At 38.3% G+C, this 16,575-nt stretch overlaps 1 protein-coding gene across 3 annotated transcripts in view; it reads left to right on the forward strand.

Moving 5' to 3' along the window:
• The window catches only part of STARD13 (StAR related lipid transfer domain containing 13), a 302,653-nt gene that overhangs the window by 46,278 nt on the left and 239,800 nt on the right, over positions 1 to 16,575 (forward strand). For all 3 annotated transcript variants that reach the window (XM_069808019.1, XM_069808018.1, XM_069808020.1), the window contains exon 2: positions 2,202 to 3,123. In XM_069808019.1, coding sequence (XP_069664120.1) covers positions 2,359 to 3,123 — 765 coding nt within the window. In that variant the 5' untranslated portion in view covers positions 2,202 to 2,358. The remainder of the gene's footprint in view (positions 1 to 2,201; positions 3,124 to 16,575) is intronic.

Consider the following 16,575-nt stretch of genomic DNA (forward strand, 5'->3'; position numbering starts at 1 on the left):
GAGTCCAATGGAGTAAGCAAATCTAATAAACAGAAAAACTCTTTCATGCTTTTTGTAATTAAACTGTGAAAATCACAGCTTTGTACCACATCCTGTAAAAAACAAAACTCATTTGAGACAAAGAACTTGGGAAAATTTTAGAGAAGCTGGGTATTGATTTTAGATGCTAGGAACATCCAGAGATGGGGAAAAATGCAAATTTTTGCAGGGATGATAATTCATGTTTTGGAGTCTAAAGCATCATCCTAAAATACCAGAAATAAAAAATATGTAATTCACTTATCCCATGCTTGCCCGCTGCAGAATTTCTGTAGCTTCTTCTGGAGTATTTTTTGCTGTATTTTGGATTTGTTACAGCAAAGATGTTCCTATGAACACAGCAGTGTGTTCCTGCAGATGTCTTCACAGCAGAGCCTGCTTGGGCGCTAGCAGCACGCCTTCTTGTGGGCTACTGGGTGCCAGGGACTGAAAAACAAAGGTGATGGCTCACAGCGAAGCACAGATAATATTATTCACCTGAAAAGGCAGCAGGCTTTTTCGCTGTGCCCGCAGTGTACAAAATATTATGTGACATGTTAGTTATTCCAATCATCCCCTACAAATGGGGGAATGTGTTTGCTTTTTCAAAGACATTGTGCTCAATTAGTTCATATAATGTTAGGGAGAACCGAGAGTGTTCAGTGCTTCTGAAAGTGAAGTCACTTCTAAGCAGACGGCTAACTTGAAGCTTCTGAGAAAATGAGGGCTTCAAAAGTAGGTTCCCCACTCACACGCAGACAATGTAATCTTCTATACTGTGTAACAAAGATAGGGGCTGGGATTCTTCTTGCCTTTATTTGTCCCTCCAAAATCTGGGTGACCAGGATAAGCTTTTTGTCTAGACATCCTCCATAGTTTTGGATAAGGCAGTCATGCCAGGAGGGGGACTCATCCCATGTCAAAATAAGTATCCAAGATAAGTGAGAGCATTTACCTTCTGGAAGCATTTTTCTCTCTCCACTGACTCCAGCAGGAGGCTAGACAGTTTACAATAATGTCTGACTTTTAAATAGCTAGCAATAGCTGAGAAGTCTACCTAAACAGTGTGTACCTGTATGCTCACACCTTTTACAGCTGCAGTTCAAATGACAAAAGTAATGTAATTAATAAATCCAAATTTTCTGTATGTGTAACAGTATTCTTTCTATTACCCAATGTATGTAACTAAAATATAGGCTAACAAGCACTAAAATATGCCTACCTGGTGTGCATTGCTTGGTTTATGGCACATGCAGTGAGAGCATCTTGCTTTGCTTCCCACTTTGACGATCACAGTGTTGCCTTCTGACAAGTCTTCCTCATCACTGACAGGTTTGCCACATACATCAAAGGATTAAGCTTCTCTTTTTTATTTTGAAAAGCTTCTGTTCTGCTTTGCTCTCTCACAGACGGAGTACTGAAACAATCGTTAAAATAAATACTATCAATATTCAATCTGTCACAAGAAGTAAATTACATATATGTGTGAAAGCAAGCTATTCAGTGATGCAGGATCAGTTCTTGAGCTGCTCCCTTCCTCCCATGCGTTGGAGGTGCACAGCCCGGATGTGAGCACAGAAGTTAAGACTGATTTAAATCAGACGTGGCCAACTCTGATGTAGTACTGAAGCTCTCCATTATTTTTAGCCTCCTTTTTTTGCTTTGCAAATTTATTGGAAATGGACAGGTGCTGCACTGCATCAGCAATTCACAGAAGCCAAGAGACAGAAAATTCTACCTATATTGAAATCTTCTTTTCTTTTGTGTCAATTACTTTGGGTCCTTGCTCTTTCCTATGACATTTTAGTAGCTTTGTCAGAACAGTGTAAAAGTTTTCAGTGGTTTAACAGACAATAAAAATACAGCAAACAGAGGCATATTTCGGTAACAAGCATATAGCTAACATCACTAAATTATTCTGAACCACTGTGTCAATAACCAACATAAAGTCAATATTTAAAAACCATTTCTGCATTTGCCAGTTCTTTCCTAGTCTCTAAGGTAAACAAGTCAAGGTCCTCATGTTTTAAGTTCATTTAATCTGCATACATCAAATGTTTTTGAAGAGACCTATAAGTAAATTTGATATGGGAATTTCACATTTCAGGATTACTTTTGCTGAGGCACTCCAATGCAAGCATGTTACCATGAATAATTAGTTTGGGTTTTGTTTTTTTTTTCAGGAGCAGAGAGGATTCAGATGTTTACTATGAGAATCCAGGCATTAACAATGATTCTGTGATCATGGTTTTGGAAAAATAAGAAGATATTTCCTGGCTATGTATGCGGAGTTATGTTCCTTAAGAAAACCAAGAATGAAGTCATTTTGATCTCTGATGGATGAAACTCACTGGAATGGAAACTAACATCTATGAAGAAGAACAGGGCTCACCTTATCTCACATCTGCCAAGTGCCTGGGGACTCCAAAGGAAGCAAAGTATGAAGAATACCAAAAAAAGATAGAAAAACAGGCAAGTCCATCTGAATTTCAGAATGTTTTACTGGAACCTGAGTTGAGTTTGCTGTCTGCGTCATCCTTATTAGACCACAAGGAGACATCCTTGCAACCTGGCACGGCTGCAGGGTCTGTCAGTGTCACCCATCAGCCTGAGACAAAGCACCTTGGTGAAGAATTACTCTGTTCCGCAAGGCACAAGCCAAAGGAAGATCCTTTAAACCTTCCCTTGCACACAGAATGGCCAGTCCTTACAGGAAAAAATTCAGACAAGAAGCAAGAAAGGAGTCATGAGATCAGAGTCATAAAACACAAACCAAGTGCTATCACGTTTTCTGATTTCAAATTTGTATCACATGAAGCTAATACTAAACTCCATATTTGCGAGACAGGAGAAGCAGATGAATTTTCATCTGAAGAGGAAGAAGCAGATGGTAGAAATGATGATGATGATGATGATGTATTTACAGAACTGCCACTGTATGAGGTGTTTTTCAATGGTGTTCATAGAAGGAATGTTTCTCAAAGAAAGCAAGCTAAACATGAACTTACTAAATATCAACACATCTGTCATTTAGAAGACCGCAATGATCATTCTGAAAAGGAATCAAAGGACCATGACAAGGAAGAAAAACACATGGAGCTGGAGGTAATACAAGCTACTCTTTTGTTCCAAATGTGTTTTAAATAAGTGGTATCGTTTAAGGTTGGTTATAGGAGGAGAAGGAATTGTGCAAATTGTTATACAGTGATAATTAATGCGAATTACATAACTAAGAATATGAACCTACGGTAAAAGTATACTAGGTTTTTACATTAGACAAATCTGTTACTTCATATTGGCCACATTTCTATTAGCCTGAACTTCAAATTTTGGTTTTCTGTTTTCCCTTGCTTTTTAAAATGGAAACATTGGCTCAGTTTCCCCTGCTCCTACAAGATCATATATCATGCCATGTACAGCATATATTCCCTGAGTCTATGGACTGTTCCAAAGGGATAGAGCTCAGGTTTACTCTGAGAGCAGAGTATATTTCTTTGTGCTGAAAAATGGCCTTTTTTAGTGTAGTGGCACTGTAGCACTGCACCACCTAACCCACAGCACTGCTTCTGCTAAATAACAGTGTTTTCTGTATTCTTATTTCATTAAAATAGTATGGAGGACAGGTTACAATATCTGGTCTATAATAAAAAAAGAAAAAAATAGGGTTTTTTTGTATCTGTACTGGTACACATCATGATGCTCTATAGACCAAAGTCCAAAATGAAAACATAAGAAGATTTTGGACAAAATGAAAAACACTCTGTAATAAGAATCATCCAACTATAACCTTTCCAGAAAAAAAGGGTTGAGTAAATTAGCTGTGTTTTTTGGAACTGGAGGAACAGCAGCTTTCCAAGTAAGTTTTCACAGTCTGGAGAATAAGCAAGGCTTTCCCCCTGCTCCCAGCTGGTGACAAACCGAATGCCTGGAGCTAAACATGTTTATCACTGGAGAAGTTCAGCTCTAGTACAAAAATATGAAGTGACTCCAAATAGTGGGCAAAACAAACCCTTAAAATTCCAACGTTCCTGACCTTGCAGCACAAATTAATCTTAAACTGCAGGTCAGGCATACCTTTCCTTCCTCTCTCTTCTCCTCCTCCAGCTTTCAAAAGTTATTTTCCATGTAAATTTGCTCTATGCCTTGAAAATCAGACTGGAGCCCTAGTCTTTTACCCAGCGTGTTTTCTTTTCCTCTGTCTGCAGTTGTCCCTTCCAGTGTTTATACACAGAGATGCTTCACTGATTTCTGATTAAATGAAAGAAAGTAGAATTTGGACTATAATGTCCATATTATAATAAAAATTAATTACTTTTCTTCTTTAATACTAATCTATCTCCAAATTGGGGGCACTAATTCTGCCCTTAACAGTGTGGTTGTATTTCACACATATCCCAACTTTACTGCAGATACACATCACCTCACAGAGAAATAAGCCACATTTTTACAAGTTTTTCTCAGCAGTTAATATGAGAAAACCAAGGCCCAAAGGTGGTTCCAAAACAGTGCACTTTGAGGCAATGCTGACCCCGAGAGATTCTTCTGACACACGGTTTATTAAATAATCACATTGTTACTCTACCTGAAGCCAAGGCTTACTTCCTCATTTACTGAGAAACATTCCCATTAATATAAATATATATCAAAATGCATGCACAACATCCCTTGGATTCTGTTTACTGAAGGTCATTCCCATAGATAAAAGGGAGAGGACAGGGGCTGTTGTCGTTTAGTTTACTTTATGTCTATGCCTGAAAATAAACTCAAGGATGCAGCTTGTACTGCAAAATAATGGATTATAAATTGCCAGACAAGCATGTGAAATTACCTAGTAAATCTCAGAGAATGTGTCAAAACATTTCAAAAACTGTACAGATGCAATGATGCAGTCCTAGTTTTGATTTTTTTTTTCTATGTAAATAAGTATGTATCATTCTAGGAAAGCCTCCAATAATTAAAAAAAAAGGATTATCTTGTCTCTGAAATTTTAGCAGCAGTCATGCATTACTATTTAGACTAAAAAACTCCCCCCATGACTCTGGTTCAAGCAAGTATCTGTCACTGTCAAGTTACTTATTTCTGTTACTTAAAAATGGGGCTGTGAAAAAATGCCTTTCTAGTGGAAAGAAATTAACTAAATAAAGACGGCGTGGTGTAAAAATGTTGTCAAAAGCAACCATTACTGCTAACACTTAGACTTAAAAATAGTATAACAAACAAATCACCTCAGCCATACAGATACAGGCTATCACACATAGCACCCTGACTGAGATCCTGGCTATTAGAGTTCACAGTGAAATAGTGATTAAGATCTACCCTGCAGGGGCATTCCTAAGTAAATGTACTTGTTACTGAGTGCAAATCTCCTATTTTATGTACAGAAAGTAGGAAAGGCTGACACCTTCTCCAGGCTGGGGAGCACTGGCCCTTGCAGGCAGTCACCACCAGCAAAGCCAGTGTCCAAATCTCCTCTTAAATAGTTGTTACACACTTTAAAGTGATAATCGAGTTCAACTGTTCAGTGATAATTGTTGAACTTCTTCTTTCATTCTAATTACTTAGCAGAGACAAATCTCCAAGTACACTGCACAGTAAAGAAGCAGAGGGAAGATGGAAAAAATACAACTTGTGTATGCTGCCAACTCTGTTACAAGCAGAAGAAACTCTGCTGAAAACAATTCGTACAATGGTGCCCATTAAAAAAAAATGCTCTTTCTTTTTTTCCAAAGGCATACAGCATCTGCCTGTTCTGAGTGGTACAAGATAAATGATACTTCTGTTCAATTGATGAATTCAGTATGGTCCCTGAGTTTCCACCCATAGCCCATATATATTTCCTGTGCTTTCTCATCAAATCTAAATTTGGCAACCTTTTTTTCCTTGTCAGGAGTCTGTAATCAGTGGTGCATTTAATACCCAAACAGAGTTCTGAAATTAAAAATAACATTCATTTCAACAAGGGAAGCAAAATTTTGAAGATTTAAAACCAAGTCTGTATACAAGTCTGAAATATTGTTCATGTTACTTCTCATTTTGGGATGGTGATCTAGGTAACATCATCGCTAAGACAGCGGTTCCTTAAACACACCAGTGAGTTTCTGTACCCTCATTATAGATTTGTCTTCTCTGCCCATCTTCCTTGCAAAACTCCCTTTCTGCCTTGAATAGGAATTTTTTCACATCACTCATGTCATTCCAATATTCAGGTCCTGCTTGACTAACCTCATGTCCTTCTATGACAAGGTGACCCACTGGGTGGATGAGGGAAAGGCTGTGGATGTTGTTCACCTGGACTTTAGCAAAGCCTTTGACACTGTTTCCCACAGCATTCTTCTGGAGAAACTGGCTGCTCATGGCTTGGATGGACGTACTCTTTGCTGGGTAAAAAACTGGCTGGATGGATGAGCCCAAAGAGTGGTGGTGAACGGAGTTAAATCCAGTTGGTGGCTGGTCACAAGTGGTGTTCCCCAGGGCTCAGTATTGGGGCCAGTTCTGTTTAATGTCTTTATCAATGATCTGGATGAGGGGATCGAGTGCACCCTCAGTAAGTTTGCAGATGACACTGTTGCTCTGCTGGAGGGTAGGAAGGCTCTACAGAGGGATCTGGACAGGCTGGATCGATGGGCCGAGGCCAATTGTATGAGGTTCAACAAGGCCAAGTGACGGGTCCTGCACTTGGGTCACAACAACCCCATGCGGCGCTACAGGCTTGGGGAAGAGCGGCTGGAAAGCTGCCCGGTGGAAAAGGACCTGGGGGTGCTGGTCGACAGCCAGCTGGATATGAGCCAGCGGTGTGCCCAGGTGGCCAAGAAGGCCAACGGCATCCTGGCCTGTATCAGAAATGGTGTGGCCAGCAGGAGCAGGGAGGTGATCCGCACCTTGAGTCCTGTGTTCAGTTTTGGGCCCCTCACTGCAGGAAAGACATGGAGGTGCTGGAGCGTGTCCAGAGAAGGGCAACGAAGCTGGTGAAGGGTCTAGAGCACAAGCCTTATGAGGAGCAGCTGAGGGAACTGGGGTTGTTCAGTCTGGAGAAAAGGAGGCTGAGGGGAGACCTTATTGCTCTCTACAACCACCTGAAAGGAGGGTGTAGTGAGGTGGGTGCTGGTCTCTTCTGTCAGGTGGCTGGAGATAGGATGAGAGGAAATGGCCTCAAGTTGTGCCAGGGGAGGTTTAGGTTGGATATTAGGAAAAATTTCTTTACTGAGAGGGTTGTCAGACATTGGAATAGGCTGCCCAGGGAAGTGGTTGAGTCACCATCTCTGGAGGTATTCAAAAAGCAAGTAGATGGGATACTCCAGGACATGGTTTAGTGGGCATGGTTGATGGTTGGACTCGATGATCTTGAAGGTCTTTTCCAACCTAAGTGATTCTATGATTCTATGATTCTAAGGTTGAAGAATTAACTGTTGGCAAGTATTGCATATAGGTGTAACTTCCAGGAGAATCCTGGAAAAATAATTGTTTCTTAAAGAAACAAGAGTCCTTCCTAATTCAGAAGGAATCCATTAAGGGAGTGAGCCTCTGTCATACTCTTTTCCCCAGCGCTCTGCCATCTCTCATGCAGAAGCTGCTGCGCAGCATGTTCCGGCCCAGAGCATCAAACCTGCCAGGCCTTACACAGGAACCTGGGAGACCTTTCAGGGGCTGGAGTTGCACACATATTTACATCACGCCTCTTTCAACACATTTAGGAAGATCTAAACCAAACCTGCTTGCTGGTTTAAAGCAGGATGCTGATGGTCTAATATTTGCATTGAACGTTACCTTGTTCAGCTGGGTCAAACGAAGAGTGAGATTCCACTCCCTAGGGGTAACGGAGACAAGATGACCCAAACGGATAATTTAGGCAATTAAGGTAGTATTCACAATGACTATTTTTGCCAGGATTTGGCCTTCAGACTGTAAACTCAAAGACTTTTGGAGGAGGCTGCACAATCATGGGAGTAGCCAGTACCATGTCGGGAGAGCCAGTCTCTGGGTCCAGCACTGGGTAGTGTTAAGGAGGTAGCTGTGCCATCACCTCTCACCATGAGCAAATCTTTGCTTTAAGTAAAACTGTAGTGTTCTAAAGGAGATTTGTGAAAGCTCCATTGCTTTTGACATTGAAAGCTAAGGCAGCTGAACTCTGGAAATGGTTACAGAAAACAGTCTTTTACTGGCAGGAAGATGGATGATCTGGCTTTCCAGATTCTCTTTCCTTGATTATCCACTTATTTTCATTAATTTCTTTATTCCATCCTTGTACTACAGTTCGGTGAATTTTATTCTCATTATACAATCATTACTGAGTGACAAGTTTGATAATCATCGTATCAGCTTAGACAACGACAGTTCAGATTCAGGCTGGAATAATTTGCTGAGATGTAATATGGAAGTTTCCATAGCATCTGTCCTACATTTTGTCTGCTTCTGGCCTGTGTTTTCATTCTTCTTTTCACAACCACCAGAAGTTCACCAAAGGAGCAAGACAAGATAAAGAGACAAGACATGCAGGACGAGATAAATCCACAAAAATTTAATGAAAGACATACTCTTTGAAATTAATTATGATTCCTTAAAAGCTACATATTCTTCTGTGTGGCTTGTAAATATTTTAATCAAGTAATCATACCCAATGAGAAAGGAATCAGAAAGTTTTAAGTCTTTGACAATGAATTTGATTTATTCAGATTAGATTGAGTTAATTCAATTTAAATGATCGAAACAGAGCAGCAGTCCAGCCTACAACTATGACCAATAACTGGGCCTGCCAAAGTAAGCTTCTTACCCTTTGGATGGCTTAAACTCTGCTAAGTCCTTGTACCTCTTGTATTCCTGCTCAGTGCCTTGCTTAGCCACCGTGAAGCACTTTCCCAAGAGGTACTTTGCTGTTTTCATTAATGAGGCACTGGAACTTAGATGGAATTTAAGCTATCTGAAAATTGCCCTGCAATAGTTGCTTCTTCTCTAATTCAGTTGTACAAGAGCAAAAGCTAGTAAAGAACATATTAGAGTGAAGCACAAATTCCTTCTCCCATTCCTCCCATACTTTGGAAGTTTGTTCTTCTCTTTATGAAACTGAGACTCCAAAACTAGAGGAGGAGAATGGTTGCAAACTTGTGATGACTTCTTCATGAGAAATAATACAGTTATTATTATCTCCTTTTTGTTCATCTTCTGCAGACATGGGATGCCTACCCAGGTAGGAAAGCCGAGTGCTGAAATAACAATACCCAGTGAGAACAGAGTAGGAAGTTAAGGGGAGGAAAATGGGAAATGACTTGTCTAAGACAGGAGTGATGCACTGAGCTTTGTACATTCTAATTTCCTTTGTTTGTCTGTAAGATTTGCACTTTCTGTATTTCAGTTATACATTCTCTAGAGCTGATAGGTGGAGAGACGGTGAGTTGAACTGTGCAGAGCCTGCTTGGAAAAGGAGTTGGAGAACTGCTGATTAATTTAGCAATAATGCATTATTATTAGTCAATAAATAACCACAATCAGCTCTTAATAATAAAGTCAGATAAATGCTGGCTTAGGGACTTTAATTATTAAGTTAAAAGAAAGAATCTTTTATTAATTTCACAAATCTGAAGGACTAATGATGAACATAGCATTTTGTATAAGGTATGTTTTTCTCTAATCTCACTATTCCTAGTAATGTAACCATTTCTCATTGGGATATGGTATTTGTTGTGTCCTACTTATTGTGAATGGAGGGAGCAGTAAGTTTGAATTTGCATCTTCAGTGGAAATTAGCTGCATGGCTGTTTCTACTGCAAAACTATAGAAACTCTGGAAAATAACAGTAAAGTTATAACAGGAATAGTAACTTAAGGATATGCTGAAAGATCATATTGAAGAGAATTGGTATACTGGAATCATGTAGGAAAACATGTAGATACTATCAAAATGACTGTCCTTTATCTCTTCAGTATACTTGCATGCTGCTTGCATGTTTTAATAAACATGCATGATTCATTGTTCATTAATAGAGGATTAAAAAATAAAAATGTATACACCCCCAGAAAAGATGCACTTTCTTGCCATCAGCAGATACCTGTCTTTCAAATCACGAGATTGTCTTCAGCAGGGATCATTGGCTGCTAGGTTGAGATTGGAGAAAACATATGCACTCTGGTTTTGTAAAAAATATCCTACAAACTGTTTTCAGCAGTGCCAGCTTGGGCTCTGCCAAAATCCTCCTGAAGAAAAGTTGCAATATGAGGGGACAAAATCTGTCCTTTTTCAAAAGCAAAGCTGATAAACAAACCCCCATGTGATGGGTGGACTAGCACTGAAAACATTCAGAGGATTTTTTTTGCAGTCGACCCTTCATGCAGTTTGAAATAATTTGTGGTGCAGAATACCATCACTCTCTGAAAATGTATAGTATATGGTATATACTACCTGTATAGTGAGATTCTGAGAAAATTATAATTCTGGGACAAAATAATGAAGAAAATCAGATAATTAGTCAAAAAGACAACTCACCTTGAGTTTCAAACTTCTTCAGAAAATTTACAAAGCACATTTCAGCTTGGTGCTCGATTAGGCAATATGAAATTACAGAAGGTGAGATTATTGAGTTATGTTGCAGTGTGAAATCCTCAGGCTGTTCAAGTTAATGTGTAAAACTTTGGCCCTTAAGTAGTTTTCATAACATTGTGAAAGATCTTCAGGCTAGCAGCTTCCAAAGTGCAACTATCTGCTCCTAGCATCTGGCAAAGGTTTCATGCTTCCCATCCTAGCTGTAGCTATCCTACTGAGAAGTTCCTGGGTTGCCGACGAATTTTGTTGCACAGCCTTATCGTGGTCCCCCATGCACACATTAAGAGGCCCCACAAACAAAATTTTGGGAACTCCTGCTTTAGCCCATTCATAAGTATTAGAGCGTGGTTTATATTTATCTTCAAAGCTTCAGGAGAATAAATAGTTAACACAGTTGGTGTATTATGTTAAAAGGGGAGAGTATTCCTCATATGTAACTTGGCTTATGATTTTTTCAGATATTGACTCCTTTATTTTTTGTGTGTTTGAATACTTCAGAATTGTATGGCCACCTCAGGAAACAGCAATATTACTATTGCTCTTGCCAGAAAACGTAAAAAAGATTACGTGTTTGTGGTCGCACTAAGCCCATAAAATAAAAGAGGTATATCAACATTCTTCTTTACAAATATTTGAAAATATCTGGAACCTGTGCAATGTGAGACCATTCAAGTGTTTCACATATCTCTACAGAAGTAGAGCAAAAGTCAACAGAAAATAAGCCCTGTCTAAGTCAAGGCTCTGATGAACTACATTCCTCTGTCAGAGCACGGGAATAGGCACCTGCAAGAATTACAGCCTGGGTCTTAGGTGGGGGGAACCAGAAGAAACATGTAGAAATCTGTTAATCTGCTTACCATTGAAATTAAGATATTCCTTCAAGGTGCAGATGGAGATTCTGGATAAACTGTGGGATGGGCAGTAAGCAGAACAACTTGAGAGACTGGAAACGCGCAAAAGATGAGGAGGACTGGGTTGGGTTGCATTTTCAAGCTGCTTTGGCTGATAGGTGAGAATTTGGTATGTTTTTCAAGTGCAGCAATAGAACTGCAGTACAGCAAAAAAAAAAAAAAAAAGAAACAGAATGTTACCAAATTAACAATCTTGCAAAGTACATTTCATAATATGGCAAAGTTCTTGAGTGGGAGTAAGAAAAATGAGTTAGAAATTTCCTCACATGCCCAAAAGTCCCACTGAAAGTTTGTGACACTTCCTATAAGGCATTTAGATGCTTTTGAAAATTCTTCCTGGGTAGCATATACCCAGTTAATAAAATCAGATTCTAGTGATATACTTAGGATCTCTCTGTCCTTCTTTGTGTGAAATTCCAGTATAATAGTGTTAGCCTGATATTGTAATGGACATATTTCCTCGGTAGTACCATGGGACTACAGACTATCATGATTTGACATGCCCAGGGATCTGTGATCATTTTGGTACTGCCACATCACCAGCTATGCTATAACCAGCAATCTGTGCAAACGCTGATGTCCGTGGTTGAAACAAATTCAGAGAAACTTAAAAACATTTTTAAAAGGTAGTGGACATCAGAGACATTTTAGGATGATGGATCTGAGGTTTCATTTTAGGACATACTTGTGTGGTTATTTTCTGTAGGAAAAAATGTCGTCACCCTCAAGACTTTTCTTAACAATCACTCCAGCTATGGAGTATTTCAAACTGTAATAAAAATGGAAATAGGCTGCTCTTACCTATCCAACTTTTTGTCCAAACTAAAAGTCTCACCCAGTGCTGAATTATCTCAGAGCTATGACTTTTGCAGTACACTGAAGGAAACCTCCTCTGAATTAGCCTGGAGTTCTCCAAAAATAAAACAGACAGGACATTGAGGCCAGCGCCTGCATTTGAAACATTTGTCTTCCAGAAATTAACTTCAGCAAAATCTCACCAGACTTTTGGATTGTATTACTGGGCTCTCTTTATCTGTGCTTTCTATGGATTCTGAAATTCTCTGGCATTTAGATTTTCAATCCAATGTTTCAAAAATCGGGTCTAAAATAGGTAATGTTTTAGTGTCAAAGATTTAGCAGCTTATTTATACTGTATATTCAGAGAAACATTGTCTGGCTTTAATCTAATCTTGGTGATGAAGTAGTTAGTGATATGGTATATAACCTACTGTAAGTTTTGCAGTTAGTATTTATTGTCCCTATTCAAACAGTATAACGGTGAAATTTCAGTAGCTATGTAATGACAATTTTGCACTGTGGCAAAAGACTTTGCAGTTAGTCTGGGGACTGATTTGCCTAAATTAAAATGTCAAAAGAGCTGCCAAACCTGCCAAGAAACAACAGAATATAACACTGCAACTTGGATGTATTTCATTCTATAATACGTACATCATATATCAAGACCAAGAAAAAAGTACGCAAAGCCAATAGCTAGAAGAAAGAATACACAGACTACTTTTTGTTAACAGCATGCCTGACCAAGATCAGTGCCTGTACTGAGAGAAAGTGGAGGACCAAGTATTTGTGCAACTAAGGATCTAGACTCTGAGAGTTCACCTCCAGCTGTACTTTTATCTGCTGTGTTATCAGAGTTTACTAAGGTATTACAAATAACTGTAGATATAGATATATGCAAAAAGATCATGTTTGGGAGATGAAAGATAATTAAACTAAAAAAGATTACCCATGGAAGACAAAAATATTCCACAGACCCTGGGTTTTTTTAAATAAAAGTTGCAGTATTATCATGTGTCTCTTACGCAAGAGAGCTATCAAGATAGCCCTCCATTTTGTGTTTTGTATAGTATAGATCCCACGCTATCTTGATTTGTCCAGGCCTTGTAAGCACTTAACAGTTTTAGTCTTATCTTGGGGGACACATAATGCCACTGAGGTAAACTGAAAAAAAAAAAAAAAAAAAAAAAAAGACAAGGAATGCTAAAAGAGAGAAACAGGTTTAAAAAGCCTTAGTGGGAAACCCCCAGTATTCCAAGCAAGCAGGGACCAACTCAGTTCTTTCTGAAATAAAGGCAAAAGTGCATTATACAGGTTCAGAAAATGCTTTTGAAACCAAACTTCAGACATGACAAAGCTTGCATTTTGCATCTGAATGACAGACAGCAAACTCTGAAATTGCCACTTCAATGTTCTCATATAAAGCTTCTTTAAATAGAAGAATTTACCATGAATACAAACAATAAATAACAGCAAACTCTAAAATAGTAAGAATTGCTGTAAGTTGGAATGTATACATTTACAGGTTTTATCACCTTCTCTTCTGTGCAATGTTTCCAGTTTTGTATAAAGTTCTTAAGAAGATGAGTTTAAGTTGCATTAAATGGAATGCAGATATCTAAGCTAAAAAAAGACTAGACCTTCTTGATGGGTGCTCCTTTATTATTTGGAAATTGTGTTCAAATTGTTGCAAATGCTAAGGAGTGGTCACAGAAGCAGCTCAGGACACACAGCATTTAATTCCAATGCGAATTAAAATGAATGTGTAAGAGCAGCAAGTATGAGGTTGAAAACTGGGCAAAATTAAGAAGGAAAATTTAGTTTATGCATCCAATTTAAAATTGGCAGTATATACCCCCAAAAACCTTCTAGGTATAGCATAGCAAATAAAAGCATTCAGTTTTGCAAAGGAAGTACTTATTTTTAAATTTGGGGTTACTCCAGTTCAGAAAAAAACTCCCCAAAGATTCAAAATTCTCCATGACAGTGAATGATTCCTTAGCCTGGGTGTGATATGTCAGGAGCCTCCAGCAGCTTGCTAGGTGGGCTACTAAGGAGCTTGTATAGCTTAACTGGCAGATAAAGGTATTTTCCCCAGAGGAAGGTTGTCAAAGTTAAGCTGTCTTTGAAAAGTAATTCAAGTTTGATGAATTGACAAATATCAATTAAATTAAAAGAAAATAAATACATCACTTAGATTCCAAATGAAATTGCTATCACTTTGGCATTTTAAACTTTAAATTAAAACATATATTGGGTGGGTTGCAACTAAGCTGGTTTCTGCATTGTCTACCCAGTTTTTTTTCCAGCAGGGCTAAATTATATATTGATCAGGTTATACATATTCTCACTGTAAGCGTGGTCTAGCCCATTTTCCCTTGGGTTTTTTTTGTTTTGTTTTGTTTTGTTTTTTAAAGGTGGCAATATCACAACAGGACTATGCAGAGGTGAGCAGGATTGGAGAGCAATTCGGAGAACTTGTCACTTTTTTAAGTTCCTCAAGTGTTACATTAAGACACATTGTGAAAATACACACTACGATCCTTCCAACTTTTATCCCAGCATGTTTGGATATAGCCCAAGTTCTAATGCAGCACATAAAGCCTTCTCCGCAATATCTACATATGACCCTTAAACCTGCAAATCTTGCAATTCTACATTATACTGCATTTTGCTAGGAAGATTTTGCTTATTATTGCTATTGTTAGGTCTCTTGCATTTCAAAATACACTTTTTAAACCTTGTTTGAGGTACATAATTGGAGGAACTAGCTGAAATCCTAGCCACCTTGAATTAGGCTAGAAAATTGTTAGTTTTCAGTTATTTACCAGAGTTATGTCAATACAACTTTTTATTTGGATTATTGTGGTTGATGGGGTTTTGCTAAAATATTTCATATCACATGGAACTGAAATATTTGTGAATAGAAAATATCACTGCTGATAATCATCCCACAGCAGGGTTTTTTTTTCTCTTTCTTATAATTCTTTTCGTAGTTCCAAACAATAATGTTTTCCTGTTCTTTTTAATGACCATTACTTTTCTAAATATAAATAAAGCTCACGAAATACCTTAACATAGATAAACAGAATTTTTGGATCCTTTCAGTTATGGTACTTCACAAACAGCCAGGCAAGTGCAAATAACACTGAAGTACTAAAAATATAATGTATATTAGAACTGGAAGTCAATAAAGGTTAGGCTAAACCTCTGCTTAATATGTGAAACCCTGGGACAGGCTCATGCTTACAGCTTCACCTGCCTCAGAACATCTGTAGTGCATTTGTGTCTTAAAGATTTCGGAAAACCCCTGTAGGTTTATAAAAGTAGCTGCTACAGATCACTCCTCTCTCTCTGCCCCTCTCATTCCAGCAGCAGATGTCTGAAGCAAGGAATAGGGAGCGTGCCTGAACCTTAAGGTTCTGGTGACCGTAGCCGGTGCTACTTGGTGACCATCATACTCCTACAGTAAGACAGATTTTTTTGAGCTCTACGCCACATTTTCCAAACTTTGCATCATACAAAACTATTTATATGGTATAAGCAATATGTTTACGTGCTCTGGAGATACAGAAATTATTCTTTTCCTCAAAGAATGATGCCTAAGGCTACTTTATGAAAGCAACTTTTCCTCAAAATTGAGATCAAATTGATTTGTTTAACAGAATGCGTTTTATGGTTTTTAACAGAGTGATCTTTTTCCCAAGCTAAAAAGGACATTACTAAAAACTATAATCACTATTATGTTTCTGTTTCTGATTAAAAAAGCCATGAAAGAGTCTTCATAAAGTAAGATGTCCAAGGGGAGCAAAATACACAAGTCAATATTATGCAGTAATAATACAACATTTCCACGTACTTCACCATTATTTTTTTTTTATTCTAGCAAGACAGGGCTTCAGCCGTTCACATATACCATTAATAGTTACAAATATTATGAATAGTTAAGTTTCTGAAAGTTGTTTTGATCACTCACATGGTATTTATGTCTGTTTCTGGTCTCTGAAAGAAGAAATGTAGTTAAAATTCTGAAAACTTTAAGTAGGTAACTAGCGTTAACAATTAAAAATGTAAGACAAAATACATACTACGTAAATTAATAAGGGATTAAGGAACACATGCATGCACAGACAGATGACTGTTCTTGTGCATTAGGTGATGATCTTAAACTCTACCTAATTCCTTCAGTTTCTTAGTTTCTACATTTGCCATGGGTATTCTTGCCATTTAGAGGAAAAAGCAAGAGCATGAACTACAGCAGATTATCACAGTAACACACCTGATACTGTGGCTTTTAGCACAGGCAGGTAGCAGGAACGTG

Source organism: Haliaeetus albicilla, chromosome 20, assembly GCF_947461875.1.
Source record: "Haliaeetus albicilla chromosome 20, bHalAlb1.1, whole genome shotgun sequence".
Taxonomy (NCBI): domain Eukaryota; kingdom Metazoa; phylum Chordata; class Aves; order Accipitriformes; family Accipitridae; genus Haliaeetus; species Haliaeetus albicilla.